The sequence below is a fragment of the Arvicola amphibius genome, chromosome 2 (assembly GCF_903992535.2).
Source record: "Arvicola amphibius chromosome 2, mArvAmp1.2, whole genome shotgun sequence".
In the NCBI taxonomy this organism is placed as follows: Eukaryota; Metazoa; Chordata; class Mammalia; order Rodentia; family Cricetidae; genus Arvicola; species Arvicola amphibius.
Genome location: NC_052048.2, coordinates 115,883,088 through 115,903,731, shown reverse-complemented (window position 1 = coordinate 115,903,731; position 20,644 = coordinate 115,883,088). Strand labels below are relative to the sequence as shown.

Below are 20,644 nucleotides of genomic sequence, written 5' to 3'. Positions count from 1 at the left end.
TTTCCTTTCATTCCTGTCTTTCCCATCAGAACAGTGTTCTAGACGGAAATGTCAAAAGGATAGCGGGCAACCAAGGGTGGCCTTCTGGATCAGAACAAACTTTTCCTACTGTCTGCATGTGTGCAGACTAACTACATTCACGGAAGCAGAGACCAGAATGCCTCTCAGAAGGGCTGTGGGTCCTCAAGAAGGTAAGAATTACATTGAGACCCACCACCACCAATACTCTCGGAAAACATGCATGAAAAGTCCCTCTGCACTCCCTTCAGAAGTTTCTCCAGGCATCTTTCTTTTATTACAACCCACATTCATACTTCAGTAGAATGACTACGGGAGAATCACTAATTTTTTATCTAAACGATGACGTTTGGCAAACGTTATGCAACCAACTATAAATCTACAACAAGCCTCAAACAGTAAAGAGCTAGTAATTACATGATTAGGAACAGCTTGATTATGGGAGAGGAAAGGCAGGCTGTCAACAAACAAACAGCTGCTTTTTATTGCCAACACATAGGCAGATCTGGGTCCCAGGGAAGGAGGGAATCTGTTTCTGTTGTAGCGGCTATGTTTGCTTTTAAGTATTCTACTCTCTTCTACTCCCACCTCCAGAACAGTGAATCAACTTAAACACTGGATATGAACCACAACAGAAGAATCAGATGTGCACAGATAACAAGTAAAGCACTATAGACTTGGATAAAAGTCTGTAGTTAATCACTAACAGAAGTCTCACGTGCATGCCCCAAGTCAACTCCAAACGCCTGTCTCTCGCTGTGCCAGACACTCTGTCATTACTATTGGTGAGAGGCAGCTCAGGCCTCACTTCCTCATTCCTGGATTATGACCATAGTGAGGCTGCCACTCTGGTCCTTTGTTCTGGAAGTTTCTCCTACAGCTTCTTCTGTCCTCCTCGCCTTTGGCAGACAGGAATGAACATGTTTATATGTGCCAGTATGAACTGAGAGAGCTTGACATTAAAAGATCTGATGAATACTTGATAAGCTTAGCATATGAATAAATATTTGGAATAAAACGAACTTTAACAACAGCAACAAAGGCTACAGAATTCTAAAGTATATGGAATTTATTTAACGTCTCCTAAGAAACAAAAGCACTTCCATAGCTTAATCTTCAGACAGTTTCATGTCCATTTTTCTTTGTCTTTTAAACATTTTTCTAGAAAACATATAGATATCCTTATTTTCCAAAAGAGCATGAAGAAGTGAAATTATTTTCCCCAGGAGACGTGGCAAGTTAAAGCCATAATGCCCCGAGGCTGATTTCTCCTCACTGAACCACGCTAAAATGAGGATGGTGCCATGAGAAAGTTTGTGTAATTTAAGTTTAAGACAGGCTCTGTCTGGGTAAGAATTTTAGCTTTCAGGGAAACTTTGATTAAACACACCCTAAATTGTAGCTATTCGACTGCAAAGATGGGCATAGGTCAGTGAACATAGTTTTGTGCCCCGATACAATGATTAACTAAGAATTTTAACCTAGAATTCAAATTTCCTTTTACAAACTTAATGGTAAATTGTTTCCCTCTTGTCTCCCTCTCAATTGCAAGGTGACATTTATTGCTGGTCAACCTCATGGAACAGACTGGACTGGACACAGTTTGTACCCTGCTGCCATCACCAGGCCTGGGTGCAGTTACGCTACTAACTTTTGTTAACACATCCACAAATTTGTACATGAAAAACTAAAAAGTTGCCTAAATGTTATCGCATATCTCTGTAAATTTCAAGTTATAAATAATGGTTGGATCTCTTTTTTAAAAAGCCTGCTGTATGTCAAACCATATGAAAGTGGGGGTGGTGGGAAAGTGGGAACGAGGGACTAGGGACAAACTACTCAGGAAGCAGGAAGCTTCTTGTAGCCTATTAGAAGTACAAAGACACACACTAAAGCAAGCAGACAGAGCAAGGTGAAAGACGAAAGACGCACTAGGGATCACGCTTTCTCCAGGACCAGGCTTTATAAACAGCTGTGAAATTCTGCACTAAGTTGTGGGTATCTAGAAAAGTAAGACTACTGGATTTAAAAAGCAGCTCTCAAGTATAATCATTAAATCTCAATCTTTTAATATGTAGCAAAAAACAAAAACACATTATGAAGAGAAACCCACTTTCTCTAGGTCACACATTGTCCAACAGTGTCTCTTCCCAGACTATTTGTCCAAAATGGTTTTCTTCTACCAGTGAGAAGACATGGGAATTGGAGAGACCCAATCAGTACGGCTAAAACAAGTTTGCCTACTATCTAACTTCTTCTAACGTTAAATTTCTACCATAGTTGGGGCTGTGGATGGCCATTACTGCTGGGGAAATCTAAAGCAGCCTGGCATGTCTGGGCACATGGTCACTGGAACGGCTTGGCTGTGATGACTGAGAGCACCTGCCCAGTGCCACCATTCCCATCCACGCTTACAGACGCTGCAGCCCACACTGCCCTCTAAACTCTTCAAACTCCACGAACAAAGTTTCTCCTGCCATCGCCAGCCCTTTCCGGAAAGTATGTTATGGAGTGATCATTTCTGAAGTAAATTTAGGACTCTGAAGAGGAACATGGTCTGCTAGTTCCCAAAGAAAAGATGAACTAGAAAAGGGATTGTTACTCTTACTTCATGAAAACTGGTGATGTCTCAGATATTAAATGCCTTCATTTTTCTTGTCAATACAATGTCTGACTGATTTCTAATTTTTGGTCTATAAATGAGTGCTACTTACTGGCAAATCTGGAAAGTGAAAGAGTCTTTCAAACAGTGCCCTGGAAAGATGACCTATTTTCACTCACCTTCTAGGCAAGTTCACATCAGCAGATTATGCTGGGCATGGCTCAATTCCAATGAAAACAGCCTTCCCAGGCACTCTACGGCTGTTTATAAGTATACAACAGGAGCTTTATATGCACCGGGAGCTAGTCAGATGTTAGGTTCCCTTCCTACCTCACTCTGTAGTACACCACGTCTATGTGGTGCAAGGTTCTCAGCTCCTCCACAACCACCCTCCAGCCACAAATACACACTTGTCAGGGGCTCCTGCAGGAGACTTTTCCAGTGTAGTTGTGTGCGGACACAGCACAGGAAGGGGAAGACATCTGACGCCTGACTTTCCCCCACCCTTGTCTGGTTCTATCTTCATTTACTGAAGCCTGACGGTGTCAATTTATTCCATCAAGACCTCTTCTGAAGTACATACAGGGGCTTAGAAACCATCAAGCTACGTTACCCACTTTCCTAATGGCCCCACACATGGATTCTCAGCCCCACCTTCCCCTTGAGGTCATTGGCAAGGACTGTTTGGTTTAGATTCAGTAAGTGCTCACAATAAAATGAAGGAAAATTTCAAGGTTAAAATTAGACAAAAAATATTACAGAAAAAAAGAAAGAATTGTTTTGTAGATAAACTTCACACTCTGGTGTTGAAAGTTAAGGTCCACAAATCAAACAGCAGACATGTCTGCAGAGCTGGGCTTTTCCACTGCACCCTCAGTGAATCATGCTGCGGTTAGTTGAAAGTGCTGTTCACATAATAAATTAACCACCTCATTTCCTTCATCACCAAAATATACACAGCACCCCCATACAGATTTGTTTTAATAAAAGTAATAAAGTAAGCCCAGAGGTTATGGCTGTTATGACATAATCACACCTCTGAGAGTTAAAAACACTCACTTGCACATCATGCCTCAGAAAGTCTTTGCCCCTCCAACCAAACCTAACTGTACTCATACCTTCTGGGCCCGTTTATTCCAAATAAATAATCAAACAAAAGACTTGGACACAGCAGGAGAGACTCTTTCAATTACACATCTGAAAGCATGCAATTTTACAACTGTGCAACAAACAACTTACACGTCTGCCCGTGGTTATCACAGAATACATCTCATCCTGGTTAACAGTGTCCTACAGCACCAAGCAAGTAGCACTCTTGCCCCCCAAGCAAAGCTGTTTTCTAAGATCAGTTGTTCAAAATGTCAGGCAACAGATGTTTTTCTTCCCGAGGACTGAAAAGAGAATTCTCTATAATTCCTAGCAAATGAACTTTCTTTCTAGCAAATGGTATTAAATATTAAGAATAGTTGAGAGGGAAAGAAAACTTTCATAAATTCTTATCTTCTGGGATTGATTTATTTTTCGCTCCTTTAGATTCTTCTCTATGACTATAGAAAGACACTGCAATGCAACTGTCCATGAAAGAAGGATCTGGTAGTGTCGCATGCCACTGGTGAATACACGCTATAATCAGTGTACAGCTCTCCTGCACTGTGTCACATTATAATCACTTTGCAGACACAGGGTTCACGGATCATCTAGCCCGTCTACATCCGAGCCGTCTCCATAGGAACATGGATTTAATGTGTGTTGTCACTATGCTACTGATGATGCCTTCTTTTGGATACAAAATGTAACGGGATCTCAAGCAATTATAATTACCAGTGCTGTTCTTTTAAAAACCGTGACTAATAGCTTTCCACATACAAAGTTATGATTAATGTTTTTGAATGTACCAGATACCAAACATTCAAAATACACACTTTTACATGCTCAGTTCAGAAGTGGCCTTTTTAATATTTATACATTTTCTCTTCTTTCTCAGTCATTAATTATATAGTACAATTTATAATCTTACAGTATAAATTTCAGGGATAATTTCAACATCCCTTTAAGGTGCTGGGAATTTAATGCAGGACATTCCACATGTGAGATATATATAGTGCTGTACCCATAGCCTCTCAACTATTCAACTATCCCCTTGTTTTTTTTTTTTTTTTTTATTTTTGAGACAGGGTTTTCTCTGCAGCTTTAGAACCTGTCCTGGAGCTAGCTCTTGTAGACCAGGCTGGTCTCGAACTCACAGAGATCCGCCTACCTCTGCCTCCCGAGTGCTGGGATTAAAGGCGTGCGCCACCACCGCCTGGCAACTACCCCCTTGTGAATATTATTTATTATACTGCAGATAGTTTTTGACTAAGATAAAAATTGTATTCAAGATTCTCCATGAGCCGGGCGGTGGTGGCGCATGCCTTTAATCCCAGCACTCGGGAGGCAGAGGCAGAGGCAGGCGGATCTCTGAGTTCGAGGCCAGCCTGGTCTACAAGAGCTAGTTCCAGGACAGGCTCTAGAAACTACAGGGAAACCCTGTCTTGAAAAAAAAAAAAAAAGATTCTCCATGATATTCCAGTAACTCTGACATAATTATATCTATATAAATACTCAAACTGAACATTTTTAGAGTACTTTTTTTTTGAGACAGAGTTTCTCTGTAGCTTTGGAGCCTGTCCTGGAACTAGCTCTTGTAGACCAGGCTGGCCTCGAACTCACAGAGATCTGTCTGCCTCTGCCTCTTTTAGAGTCCTCTTAAAGCTGTTCAATGCATGTATGTATATACATACATAGTATAATATACACAGTATATATAGAAATAGTGTATATAGTGTACTATATATACCATTTGTCCATATCCAAGCAATAAAATAACATATTAAAAAAACTTTTTTTAGGATCGATTAAGAGAGTCAATAAACTTCTATTCTGATAGCAAATATCAGAATTTAAAGCAAATATTTAAATATTTAAATATTTAAATTATAATATTTAAAGCAAAGATCCTATCCCAATGAATCGCACTGGAATGAGGAATCTCTGATAAACACACACTAGGCAATGGTCCGTAGCAACACCGATGGCTGATTTCTGACACTAGCGCAGCATTCCTCCCACCTGTCCTGTAAGAATTACTTCTGTGAAGACAGAAGAGACGTGTGTGAAAGAACCTTAGTTCTCTCAGCAACAGCAATCCTTCCTTCCCCAGTTATTCTCTAAGACAAGAGAAAACAGAGGTGCTGGGCAATGCAAATCAATTCTTCCCTGTCCCAGTAAGAGTCTCTCAGGCTAACTAACAACAGAAAAAAGCACAAACAACCTTCCTACGATTTCTCACTCGGTCTATAAGAACTTGGTCTGATTGGGGGCAATGAGGAAATGCAGAAAAGACAAAGTGCCTGACACAGAGAGACAAAAAAGGAATAGGTGGTCTGGCTTCTCTGATGATGAAGAAGACTTGGCATCCTGGGAGCTTAGTGTGTTTATGGAGAGTTGAACAGAGGTGAGACCACGGCATACAGCTGAGCGAGGGGTGCCCATTACATACAGAAAGCAGGGAGGTGGGATTTATGGTATGCAGCTGGATCAAAGGGACAGGTTTGTCTAATCTCAGTAAGGGGCAAACTCTGTTGAGGAGCAGTCTTCAATCTGTAAACATCTGGAAGCTATGGTGGCCATTTTCAGCACACTATCAACATCCACACATGGACCAGAAGGGAAGGTTTTGCCATTTCCCTCTGTGCTTCACTCCAAGGGACAGCTTGGCCATTTTCCCCATGATCTGAGGGTAGGGTCCTTGGCATGCCTGGCTCATGGCAGCTACACACACTCACTCAGGACTTCACACAAACTCGGGGCTTCCACTGCTCCCACATTTTTCAACAGCCAATTTTAAACCGAAATTCACCATAGGAAAACAATGCTATAAAGCATCTTCAGAAGACATTTTATGATCTCAGGTTATTGAGTAAATGGCAGATTTAGTAAAGAAGGAATTACTTTCTTAAAAGGTTAATTATTATTGCCTCCATGTACTGGGCATAAAGTACCATTATACAAGGAGACAAAACAAAGTGGAATTAGTCGTTCACTACCTCATTTTGGTCACTACTTCAGCTTTGGAACAAATCACATTTAGAGGCATGTAAACAAAGCTTTCACAAGGACAGCCACCTACTATGAACTAAATTCAAAGTCTTGCAATCCTCAGTGGGGGAAAAGCAGCAAAGCTGAAAATCAGAGTAGACCACAGGTGAATGAGACAACACATCTTCAGGTCATTAAGGTCTGAATAAACAAGGCTCTAAAAAAAGGAATATGCCCAAAGTAACTTACTAAAATGGGGTGTGAGACAGGAAGGCTGTTTATGAAATACTAAAACCATGTCATCTTAAAGAGTTTACTGTAATCATTCAGTGAAACAATCAACAACACTCAGAGATGAAAATGCTAGGGCTGAAACACCTACATGTGTGCACATGCATACGCACACCTATGCCCCCCCCCACCCCTTTGGCAGTCAATAGGCTCATGGAAAATGGATCAAGCTACAGAAGTAGACCTCTACTAATTTGTAAAATGAATATAAAGGAATAAAAAGTTTTAAGGCTCAAAATGTAAAACAAAGATTTTTCAATATATTTGCCTGAGTGAAGTTTCATAAAATGTATCATGTGTACATGCGTGTGTGTGTGTGTGTGTGTTGTGTAAATGGCTGTGTACAGTAGAACATTTTCCTAGCATGTGTGAGGCCCTGGGTTCAATCTCTTTTACCAGACACAACCATGAGCTTCTCCAACTCTTCGTGTCCATTTCCTTGCACAGGCTTCTCCTCCTGTATATGTGTCCCCTCCTTTATTCAGTTTCCACCCTCCTTAACCTCCAACTCACACTTAAAAATGACCCAGCTCTGACCTTCTTTAAAGATCTATAAATGTGTGTCTCTCATGTACACTTCTCCTTCAGTCCTTAGTTCACTGCTGATTTACTTCTCTGTTACTAGGCCAACTATTCTTGTTATGGTCACCATTTTTCTTTATATTAATCTTACATTTTGAAAAGTTATTTGCCAATACATAAAAATGTACATAGTAATGAAGTACTAGATGATGCCTGATCTTTGTATATATTATACTATTTTTAACCAGGTTAACTATATCTCTTCAAACATCAGTTCTTTATGGTAAAAGCACTCAGAACACCTTGCTCTTCTACCCAAAGTGTGCAGTGCACAACTGTTTCCGGTGGTCTCCCTGTGTGGAGCAGCACACCAGAAAGTCTTCCTTAATTTGAATGTTATTCTCATAAACCCTTCCCTATCTTTTCCTTTTTGCATTTTAAACATGAATGGCAAATCTTAATCCCATTTACTCCTTGTGATGGTTCATGTAATATTGATAATTTGCTTCTTCCAATGCTTGGCTTACCTGACAAGAATTCCCAATTACCCTGCTACATCACAGACTCTGTAATGTACAGTCAAGACAACAGACGCCCTTATGGCAATCCTATTCTGGATCAGTAGCACCTCAGGTGGGTCCTGGGAGGTTTTGAGCATGGTATCTTGCTATAATCTGGGTGCTTTTTAGAAACACAGAATCTCATTGTCCGCCTCAGGTTCACTGACCCAGAATCGACTGTAACAAGACCTCCACGGGGACCAGCATATCCAAGATAAGAAGTATTAGAGACCAGGGCTCCCACACTTAAGCCGACAAAACAGGCTATAAGGCTCATTCCCCCAAACGTCCTATCCCATAGCTCTTGAAAGGGCAAAAAAAATGTGCACTATAACCATGCTAAGGCAATACTAAGTAGCTTCTGGGGATCTCATAGGGTCGGGATACTAGAGTCACAAAACCTGTTGCCATGTGAGGCCCTACCCAGACCAAGCAAAATCAAATCTGAGGGGTATGGTCTGAACTGGGTTAGTCTTCTTTTCTAAGCTTTCCTGCTCAAGCTTAGGCTTTCTAGTTCAGACTACTTCAGAGTAAGCAAAAGGGGAAGTGCTGTAAGCTAAGAGTACAGGACGCCATCAGTGGCCCTGTAAATGAATCTTAACAGTCTGGCCGAGCAAGAGTTCTATAGTTACCAAGGAGCAGAAGAATGATACTTCATCATGAAATTCACAGATGGTATTTGTGAGAACATGTTCTCAAGACAGTATCAAAGCAAGTTCTAAAGACTATTAAATTTTGTTCAAGATTAGGTCTCAAACAAAAACATCAATATTAGCACTAGGGAAACAAATACAACCTATGATAGCATTTTTTTTTTCACTGAAAAATGAAAATTTCTTTTTCTGTTAATATATTTTTAAAAAAATCATCTGAACCCTCACACATTTAGACATAAACATAGGAGAAATTAAAAACTGACTGAAAGTCAGAGTTCCCAAGTTAGGGCATATTTAGCATTTGACCCATTTTTTCTGCCTATTTTTAATAATATAATGTATTTAACCAATGGTCTAGAGTCCAACACGGTGGAAGAGAGCGTACACACCCTCCTGGTGTGCCGCCCTGCTTCCCCCTCCACGCTTCTTTCAAAGCAGCTATAGGCGTATGCTCCTGTGTTGTCCTTCTGTAGTCACACTATGTAGTCAAACTATGGAATTTTGTCAAGCTGACACAAACCAGTCAGCACAGTGGCCAATGCCTTGGCTTGGGAAGTGTTCTGTTTCACCTTTGCCTTAGTTATCAGTGCTAATAATAATAACAGTACCAAGCTAAGCAAGTCACCCAGACACCTATGGGTGGACTCAGAAGAGTCTCACTCTATAATGACACATTACTCAGTAGTTAATGTGCTTTAAAATATCTAAGCAAGCCGGGTGGTGGTGGTGCACACCTTTAATTCCAGCACTCAGGAGGGAGAGGAAGGTGGATCTCTTGAGTTTGAGGACAGCCTGGTCCACAAGAGCTAGTTCCAGGACAGCTAGGACTGTTACATAGAGAAACCCCGTCTTGAAAAAAACAAAAGTCTAAGCAAATGACACCAAAAAGATGAGAAGCCTTACCTTCATAGACCTAAACAAAATGACACCTAGCAGGCCTGCAGGTTAAACTGGAAGTGTCGAGTAAGTTCTCCATGAAGAGCTGCCTGTTTTGTTTTGATTTACCTGTTTGTTTTAGCCCACAATTGATCCCATAGAGGAGAGGAGAAATGCACACTGCTATCTATGAGATTCTACTAGAAAGACATGTAGCACCATGGCTAGGTGATTTTCTTTTTACTTTGCACAACCATCTCATTCTATAACAGCACCAATGATCTAACAGAGAGGTAAACAGAAGACAGAGGGTTGTTCTGAGTCCTTGCTATTTCACCAGACACACACTTTACCAAATGCAGGTGCTAATGAGTGGGAAAAGTGCAAGAACATAGTCCCAAGAAGAAACAAAGAACCAGTAAATGGAACTTATTTAAACTTAAACTCAGGGTATGACAAGGCCAAGTTAAGCCATCATTCCCCACATCCCACACAGCCCAACCCAGGCAGCCCTGCGTCATCCTGCTCTTGCCCGGGAAGTGTTTTCTTGGGAGTCACACCAAGCCACTTTCCAGCAAAGTCTTTAGGGGTCAATCAAGGATATGCTGTCATTCGACCACACTGGCTGTCTTGCTCTCCAGAAATAATGACAGGCATGTGTTTTTAAAATCAACTCTCCTCATTTTCTCAGACAAGAACTGGAGCACTGCCGCAGGGATTTTAGCTGCCATCAAACCAAAAGCACTTCAGTTTCCATTGAAACACCACTGGAGTTTCTGCTATTTCATCTAACTTTCTGTGAACACTTTTATTTTCTCAGTCAGCCATGTTTATCTGGCCATTCTTGTGTTTTAAGTCAGGATAAAATTTACATCAAAATCAAAGTGGACCCAAATGAAAAGAAAGTCAGTCCTACTATGATTTATTGATTTACACAGTATGAAGACTTAACATTACATGGTCCATATGCTGAGATATAGAAATAAATGTTTTTTTAAAACAAAATACATATTAATTAAAATAAAATACATATTCATTATAGAAAATCTGAAAATCTCTCATCCATCCAGCCTGCCAGGTACTGTCTTCTTCCATAGAGGCTCACAACTGCATTCTGAGACCAGTTTACTGCTGCACTACCAACTCTGTGTAACTTGAAAACATCACATCAAGAGTGATTTCTCATGTTAATAAAACTTAGTGAGTATTGTTGTTGTAGTTGAGACTAGGTCTTGGTGTGGTACCTAGGGAAGTATTGAACTCTTATTAATTATCCAAGTATCTGGGGTAATAGGCACTTGCAAGTTTATGTGGCTCAAAAGCCTGAATTTTTAATGATGACATGCCATGGACAGGCTGTTTATATAATTTCTGTAAATGTTTCAAATAAACTAACACATAAATGCTTACAAATCAACAAGAAAATAATCTAAATTCTTAACAATAAAATATGTAACTATCATACAATACATATAAATTTATGGTAAATAATTTCCCTAACATATCATCTGGCTTCAAGCTTTTGTGTTAACTAATGACTTGTGTGTGTTTTGTGCTATAGGCCCACCAGGCCTTTTCTAATTATTATTATTATTATTATTATTTTAATTATACTATTATTCATGCTTAATATTTTTTTAGAAATTCCTGAGTTCCACCCATTGATGTGACTTCTTATTTTTGCAGCTATTCACAGAAATATGCATTTCCCTGGGTACAGACTCACGTGCATATGTCTTTTCTGCCATCTCCTGGAATGTAGGGTGTCGACACACTGGGGGTGGTAGTGCAGTTAAAGAACACAGTGAGTCGGTCTAGCTTTCATTATCTGTTCAACTATGTGCACCCTGAATTAGCATGGCTAATTCCCTTAGTCTCAGACAAGTAGACTCAACTTGGATATCTCCTAGGTATCTCAAACCAATGTGTTCAAGGTGAAACTAATGATCTTTATCCATAAAGTTTCTGTACCAAGGCATAAAACATGTAACAGTACACCTCTTTGAGCGAATCCTTAACAATACTTACTTTAACAATCCTTAACCCCTACTTACCACGAAACAGACCCCTTTCTACGTTTACTGCCACCAGTGTTGTCCGAGCACCACCTCCTCTCACATGGGTCAGTTAACAGCTACTTAATTAGCTGTCCTGCTTTTCCTTGACTCATTCGTTCTCACCAGACTGAACAAACCAATGCTTAAAATTACAAATCATACCATTACCTTGATTAAATTTTGCCTGTGATTTCTCAGTGCTGTTGGAATAAATTCAAGGTTCTTTGAAACTAAGACTGCGTCTGAATTCCAACCTGGAGGTCAGTCCTCTACTACTAAAGACTTAAAGACAGCCTTACTGTCAAAAACTTGGTAGGCTTCCTGGGTTCCATAAAACTGAAACATTTCTCTTTTCTCTGACCTTGAGGTGTTCCAAAACTTCATCTGCATATGTTACAAAAACGCGAGGTGGTACTCCTTAGATACCAGGTATTTCTAGTGATCCCTTAATGACTATCGTCCCCAAAAGAACAAGCCCAGTTAAACATCTTTTGTTAGACTTTTATCAATGTGAATACCTGAGCAAAACTATTTAGGGAAAGAGATTTATTTGGCTCAACGTTTCCGAAATTTCAGTACATTAGGACAGGGAAACAATAGTGAGGCGGTGCGGTCTACCTCCCGGTGGCCAGGAAGCAGGGAGAAGCATGCCTGCGCTGCTCCGGCCTCTCCTTCCTTTCTCCGTTCATTCCTCTGCCTCTCTAGTCTACTAGGTGGTGTCCACCCACAAAAAGAGCACAATTCCCCCCATTATTAGCCCTTTGTGGAAATGTACCCACAAACACATCCCAGTGTATAACTAATCTCAAAGACATCTCTTAACTCAATCAACAATAAGCATTAAAATAGTATAGTTAGCTCTACCACCAGCTATCATAAAATGCTAATACTCTCGGTTGAATCATAATCCATGTGACATGTTAATCCAAATTCTGCCACTGTTTGATTCTGGGGGCACAGCATGTTGGTTGTGTATAGTGTTAAGTAATGGGGTAGAACTGAATGATTTCTAGAGTTTCTTCCATCTCTGGTAGTCACAGATGCCGAGACTTAACATAATACTTCTCTAGGAAAGAAGTACAATGCAGCACTCTGCTTAAATTCTATGAAAACTAGGGTGGAAAATACAGTATTCAGATCTAAGAAGTACTTTCTTGCCAGGAGGATTGCCTATATTTCCACCACTTAAGAAACTGAGGTAGGAGGATTGCCATGACTTAGAGACCATCCTAGGCTACTTATGCACTTCCAGGCCAGCCTAGGCTACAGTAAGACTCTGTATCAAAAAACTAAACCAAATAACCAGGACTATTTAGTCTTGCACACTGGCCAGGCTGGGCTTGAACTTATAAATGCAAGGACTCTTCCTGCCTCAGCCTCCTGAGTAGCTGGGAGTTTAAATGCATATCACAGGAATAGTGTAGGAAAGAATTTCAACAAAAAGGAGAATACTTTTGACATGAGTCTTCTGGACTCCATGTACTGTAAGCTCTCTATATGATTCTTATGTCACCAAGGGTCCAACTTGCCAAGGTTTACTGCTGTCCTCAGTCACTCAGTACATACATAAAACCTCAAGACTTGAAAATACAGTATCTACAAAAACCACAGTGATGATGTCACTGGAGCAACCAACTACGAGACTTTAGACTGTTCCGGGTCAAAAACCGGAAACTACTAATGACCAAATAGAATGAATGCAGAAAAGGTCACAGTAAATACCAGTTTTCTCCTGGGAGACCAGAAACAAGCAAGAGTTCATTCTGGTTTAATACAAAGAGCCACACGCCCAATGGGTCCACAGTACCTCCATTTTTAGAACAGAGTTTAAAAAGACCACCATGCCTGGCTTAATGCTTTCAAAAGTCTTTAAATCTGATTATGGGCAAACTTTTAAACCTGATCAAAATAATCAAGACAAGGAAAAAAAAAAAAAGGAAAGTAGTCTCTCTTTCCCTGAGAGTTGAAACTTTACTACCTTCCTAGCAACTGTATAACTTTTGAAAATGAAAATCTACTTCCAGTAATGGTTAAATATAATGCCAGGTTTAAGCATACTCTTTGTATTGCCAGATTTCAAAAACCAAATGATCCACATTGCTTTACCTGGTACATTCCGGACTCCAATGTGCTTCGGCTCAATTTCACTAGCTCAGCTAATGGATCTTGAACACGCCTTGCTATGGAAACTGAAAAAAAACAGAATCAGAAACAAGTATGACTTAATGTAAAAAACAGTACTCAGATCATTACTTAGGTTATGTCCTTATGATACAAATACTTAACCTATCCCTCTAGTGCCCACCTCCAATTTAATTAAGTTTCAAAGTTCTCTCTTTTTCCTTTGCAAAAAGGAATGAATGCAATATTTCAGACCTAATTATATCAGCAAGACTACAGGCATTATTTATTATTTTTGAGTCAAGGTCTCCCTCTGTGGCCTTGGCTGGCCTAGAACTTACTATATGCCTATGATAATCCTCCTGCCTCAGCCTCCTAAATGCTGAGAATGTAGACATGAGCCACCACACCTGGCTAAGACTCCCCGGCATTATTAAGACACATACAGAAAGACTACAGATTCAGAAAAGTGAACAAAACATTTTGGCTCCTATTCTCATACAATTATTTCTTCATTCTTAATAAAACTAAGGTAGTAGGGTGCTTTTTGGCTTTAAAGAGTATGGGGGCCGGGCAGTGGTGGCGCACGCCTTTAATCCTAGCACTCGGGAGGCAGAGGCAGGCAGATCTCTGAGTCGAGGCCAGCCTGGTCTACAAGAGCTAGTTCCAGGACAGGCCTCTAGAAACTACAGGGAAACCCTGTCTCGAAAAGAAAAAAAAAAAAAAAAAGTATGGGGATATTTGCTTCAATAATCTTACATTGCTACCAATATGACACAAGCAAATAATCTTATTAAAAGTAGATTGGATGTTAATAATAAATGGATGTTGGAATATTAAAAGGCAATCATGTTATGCTGGTTAGTAAATAAATACACTTGGGTGATTTAAATATGGCTGTAGGGTATACTGAGTCTGCTCTGGAATCTACCACTTAACCACACCCCTTTCCACACCATCACAATTCATCATCAAGAAACCTGAAGTACGGAAGCCTACTGCTATAGAAGCGTCCCAAAATACATACATATAAGGAAGCAATCTAAACGGAGTTACCAAATAATAGGAGAGTTAATGTGCTAACAAGACATATTTGCCACCAAGTATAATCTCTGGTGCCAGGAAAGGGTTACATCCTGTTGAATCATTGGCCAAAGGGGTCCCATGAAAACCTCCAAACATCACAGGTATTGCCCAGGCTATTGGTTACTTTCCACAACCTCATGGTAAGGCCCTATTGCTGAAAACAACACTTGCCTATGTCATCTAACATGGAGAAGTCCAGCTGGTGTCTAACTAAAAGCTTGCCCACCTACTGACTATTGTTAATAGTACTGGAGGGTACCCTGCATGCTACTAGAGGAGAAAGGTAATAATCAATATCTCTCAGTTACAAACACTACTATCTAACACAGTGATGTGACTACAAGATGCACTGGTGTGACAGCGGCACAAGTGTTATAGGAGTGACCAACTACTTTATGATTCAATTTAAAGCCCACTCCATGAGAAGGAACCCATACCTGTAGCCAAGAACCTGAAACTAAGTAGGTCATGGGCCCTGTGGGGAAAACCTCTACTGTTATTCTGCTAAAAGAATATGGCAATGAAATGACCCCTAGTGATATACTGCTATGTCCAGAGATCAGGGTCTTCCTCAGCTCTCATCTGAGAAGCTCCTTCCTGCCGTAGATGGGCACTACATGAAGACCCACAACGGGACAATGTGCAGAAGAATGAGAGACTTGGAGCACTTCGTCCTAAATAGGAATGTCATCATCAAAGCCTTCCACTTAAGGCTCAGAAATCTATGTGAAAGAGAAAGCAGAACGATTTTAAGAGCCAGAGATAATGAATTATTCCAAGTAAAACAGTGTAAACAGTATCTTCCAGACACAACAGGACTGATATACATACAAACTCACAAAGACTGTGCCAACACTCACAAGACTTGCACAGGTTCAAGCCAGATTGGGCCCAGCATTGAGAGGGGGGTGGAGTGCACATGGACCCCTAACCAAGAGGCTATCTTCATTTGATGCCCACTGTCAAAGGGAAAGTCAGTTTTCTCCGAGGAATCTCTCTATATTTACTGTGCCTCAGAGCAGGCCCAGCCCAGGAGTAGCTAGTCAAAATAAAACAAACATTACTTTGTAGACTTTTTTTAAGTATCATTTTGCTTTGAGCATTTTTAAAACCTTTTGCTTATTTTGATTTCTAGTTTTGGAACAACTTTGTGTTTTGGTGTTTGTTTTGTGTTTTTAAAGGAGAGAGAAAGAACATGAAGCCGGGTAGGTAGGGTGGACGAGGATTTTGGAAGAATTGGGGGATGGAAAAAAAAGATCAAAATATATTGCATGGAAAGAATTTATACAAAAATTAACTTCAAAACATTCTTTCATCTACCTCATGGTTTTTATTCAACTACTTTGTTATCAGCTTTTACCAAACATTCACAAAATTTTATATCTAATCTAATTTGTAAGACACTCTTAGAAGGGAAAGACACTTACTCTAATTCTTATGAATACAGGCCGGAGAAAACTTAAAATATTGGGAAGTACTATTATCTTCAATAAAAAGATATAAATGATGATAGTAAGGGATACTGTGACATGAGTTAAGCCTAGAGTAGTGGGTCTCAACCTGTGGGGTCACAATCCCTTTGTGGGTTCAAAGACCTTTTCACAGGAGCTACACATCAGACATTCTTCATATCAGATATTTATGATTCATAACAGTAGCAAAATTACAGTTATGAAGCAGCAGCAACAAAATTTATGTGGGAGTCACCACAAGATGAAAGATTTAAAGGGTCACAGCATTAGAAGGGTTGAGAACCACTGAATTAGTAAATAGTCTTAAACTTTGTCTTATATCTAATAATATTAAATAGAAGTGTTGAGGTGTCTGAATGAAAATGGCCCCCATAGGTTAACAGGGATTGGCACTATTGGGAAGTGTGGCTTGTTGGAGTAGCTGTGGCCTTGTCAGAGGAATTGTGTTAATGGGGGTAGGCTTTGGAGTTTCAGAAGCCAAGCCAGGCACAGTGTCTCCTTACTTCCTGCTGCCTGCTGATCTAGAATGTAGAACTCTCAGCTCCCTCGCCAGCACCATGTGTGCCTGTGTGCTACCATGCTTTCCTCCATGATGATAATAGACTAAATCTCTGAACTGTGGGCCAGCCCCAATGAAATGTTTCCTTTTTAAAGAGTTGCTGTGGTCATGGTGTCTCATCAAAGCAACAGAAACCCTAATGAGACAAGTGTTTGTTGTTTTAAAGTCTAACATTCATCTCATTTTATCACTTTCCTTCGCATTAGAAAGTATCCTAGTTAGTTTTTTGTCAACTTATTACAATGCCTCCAGCAGAGTGGACTGTAGGGCATTTTCTGGATTAATGATTGACACGAGAAGGCCCAGTTCACTGGAGATGTGCCACTCTAGGAGGTGATCCTGGGTTCTATAAGAAAGGCAGAGCGAGCAAGCCAAGGGGAGCAATCCAGGAAGCTGCATCTCTTCATGGCCTCTGCATTGGCTCCCGCCCCCTGGTTCTTTTTAACTTAGCTTTAAAATGTTTTCAAGCTCCACTCATGGCAGGGCACATCTTAGTACTTCACCCTTGCTATGGTTGGTGTGGAAACAATGCATTTCCTTTATGTAGTTATTCGCTGGAAGACATCTGGATTGTTCCCAGCTTTCGGCTACTGTGACAGGTGGTGCAAAGCACTGGTGTTTAAGTAAGGCTTGAGTTTTCTTCTTTCCGTGTTTGAGTACATACCAAGGAGCACAACTGTCAAATCATGTAGGACTTCTGTTTAAACTATTCTCATCACTTTTGAAACAGACGTTCAATCAACCCTCTTCCTTTGAGACCCTTCATACTTCCAAGGTGCCCACAACACTTCTGAGTGAGTAGTGTGCACAATCTTCTGGTATGCTATCTGCTGTCTTAAGATTCAACCATGGTCGGAGCTGGCTCACTCACTTATGTCTCATCTGGTTCAGGTTTCAACAACTTGCGTCTCTCTCATCCTCATTCTTCTGGCCCTTGTTTTATAGCTGTTCATGTTTCTATCATTTTTTTAAAAAGATTTCAGAAATAAGGGAAAGAAAGAAGGCAATATTCACTATCCAGTGTTAACTCAGAATCTACTAGTTCTATCAATGGAATGTAATCCTTCTCATTTGCTTTACTGTGGGGACAAAACATTTAATACAAGAACAACTGTTTTCAATACGCTGATAAGGATCTCATTATGATGGTTATTTCAGATACATTTTAATACTTCTAAAATTGTTATAATCTGTTATATTCTAACACAGCAATTAATAGAGGGCTTATTAAATCTGTTTTCAGTTGCTATAACAAAATTCCTGACACTGGGTCACTAATTTAAAAAAAGGCTCATTCAATTCAATTCACAGTTGTAGAGTTAGAAAGGCTAAGATTGATTGGCCTCATCTATTTGGCTTTTGGTAGAAACTGAATGGATTATGGCATGGAATAAGAGAAAAAACCACATGCTGAGGGGGTAAAGAACAGTGTGTCCTCTTATGAATGCGCTATTAGGAAAAGCTGTCTGCCCATTCTGAAAGTGATAGCTTTTTGGTTCAAAAACACCCGGACTAGGCCCCAATTCTCTAGGTAAGGTTCAACCATCTATCAACAGTGCCATGATAGAGACTAAACTCCAATTCCTCTTAATCTGGTCAGAAACTACATCTAAAGTATAAAAGGGGTTAGAGGTCTGAAATGAAATCATCCTGGGTGCAGATTACCAGGAACAGCAAGATGTTGGGCAAAAACAAGGCATGAAAAGGAAGTGGGCCCTAGGAACCAAGACTGGAAATCTCTAACCTTCTTAGACTATTTCCTTAAGGACATGCTTTGAAGACTTAAGTGTCTTGATAAAAATGCTTTGAGTTGGAATAAATCCTCATCACTTTCTGCATAGATGCAAGCTGAGCTAGAAGGAAGGTGTATCTGCAATGATTACAGACTGAAGAATAGCTAGTTACACTCTCACATCAGAGTCATAGAAGCAGGCAGAGAGAGGGTCATCTTTTCTAATCTTCTCTCTTCTCAGAAGGCAGTATTGGACACTGTAATCTGGTTTTCACCTATAATTCTAGCACACTTGTGCCTACCTGCATAGCTCAGTAGTTAGGAAGAAACATCAGTTTCTTGAGAAGTGGGAAAGCCCAAGGAGCTATTTCCTCCCAGAATATTATGGCAGAGGGTATTCTTTCTAATACTCTGTTGGAAGATAAAGCCAACTTGGAGAGTTCTTCTACTTTCTTTTAAAAACTATTCAGACATTCTACATATAATATTACAAGCACACTCACAAATGTATTGCCGGCTAAAGCCTTAATTTTTTTCTTCTGTAAAGTAGGAAGGATCTTGGTGAAGAAGCAGGGTGCAATGTCTCCTGCACCATTTGAGTAAGAGAGATGAGACTAACAGTTCCTACACTGATGGCTATTCCCACTCCTACACGGTCACCCACAGCACTGTTTCCAGGGCAAGCTCCATGTGAGGACCATGGGAAAGGAGGATGAGCTGCTGTGATGGAGAGCAATCACAGAAGAAGCAAGATTTGAGAAGATAGTTTACCAAGAAAATTGTGTCATCTCAACAGTTATCTAAAATAACAACAGGGTCTTTCAGATTAAAAAGAAATTAAGCTTTGATCAAAGCAAAAATATTTCCAGATATAGAGTTAAAAAAAACTAAAAGTCAGTGAAAATATTTTAGGACAAAAATTAAAACATCAATTTTAATCAATTTTAAGAAAGTAACATGGTTATTCCCTATTACAACAGAAAATTACTCTAAAATTTTATTTATACCAATTACTTTCCCTAGACGGTCTCAAAGTATTTTATTTTTCAATTACAAAGTTTAACTATTCTACATCGTAGACATCAAAGCAAACCAAGTACAATAAAAGAAAAGCATGCTTTTTAAAGAACGCATTACCTGACAGGCTCAATCAGAGACCAAGAGAGAATATTCAGTTGTCAGCATTTAGCAGTAAAACAAAATCTATGTATGTTTACATTGGAACTGCATTTTTTATATTTCTGCTACTTACTGCCAAGAAATGCGATACTGGTTATTATAATAAATTATATTTTCTTGGTTATTGAACTCTAGCATCTAATTTTAATAAGACTTTGTGTTAAATTTCATTGATTCTAGAGTACTGCGAGGTATTTAAAAACATAAGAGTGGGGGCTGGAGAGATGGCTCAGAGGTTAAGAGCATTTCCTGTTCTTCCAAAGGTCCTGAGTTCAATTCCCAGCAACCATATGGTGGCTCACAACCATCTATAATAAGGTCTGGTGCCCTCTTGTGGTCTGTACGCATACACAGACAGAATACTGCCATAGATAATAAATAAATAAATAAATAAATAAAAAACATAAGAGCACTATTCCTCATGGTTTTCATAATTCCTAGTATTAGTTAATGCACATGTATGTGCCAAGTCTTATAGATGTGACATTGCTTTATGTAAAAGTATTTAGTTTTGTCACATAGTCAAATCCAGACTATCCACAATTCCATGCCGTGGTCATGGAGCATGCCTACTCACCTGCACTCCTCAGGTGGGGTCCAGTCCCGGCATCGTCTTTGTTGGCTTCTTGGGCTGACACTGTAGATGGAGGCCCCTGCTTCACTGACGATACTGAGGAAACAAAAGTGGGAACATTATTTTCCAAATGTTCTATCTGGTCAAAGAGAGTAAGTGAATGAAACTAAGCTTACAAGAAAATACCAAGGCAAGGTGCTCTCTGCAGAGCTAAACAAAACTACAATATCAACTATTCCACCATATAAGTAGCACTGAGATA

General features: G+C 39.9%; 1 protein-coding gene across 1 annotated transcript in view; it reads right to left on the bottom strand.

Moving 5' to 3' along the window:
* LOC119806863 (S1 RNA-binding domain-containing protein 1-like) overlaps positions 1-13,845 on the bottom strand; it is a 74,056-nt gene extending 60,211 nt beyond the window's left edge. The window contains exon 1 of the mRNA XM_038318923.1: positions 13,766-13,845. Coding sequence (XP_038174851.1) covers positions 13,766-13,774 — 9 coding nt within the window. The 5' untranslated portion in view covers positions 13,775-13,845. The remainder of the gene's footprint in view (positions 1-13,765) is intronic.
* Positions 13,846-20,644: the final 6,799 nt, after the last annotated feature.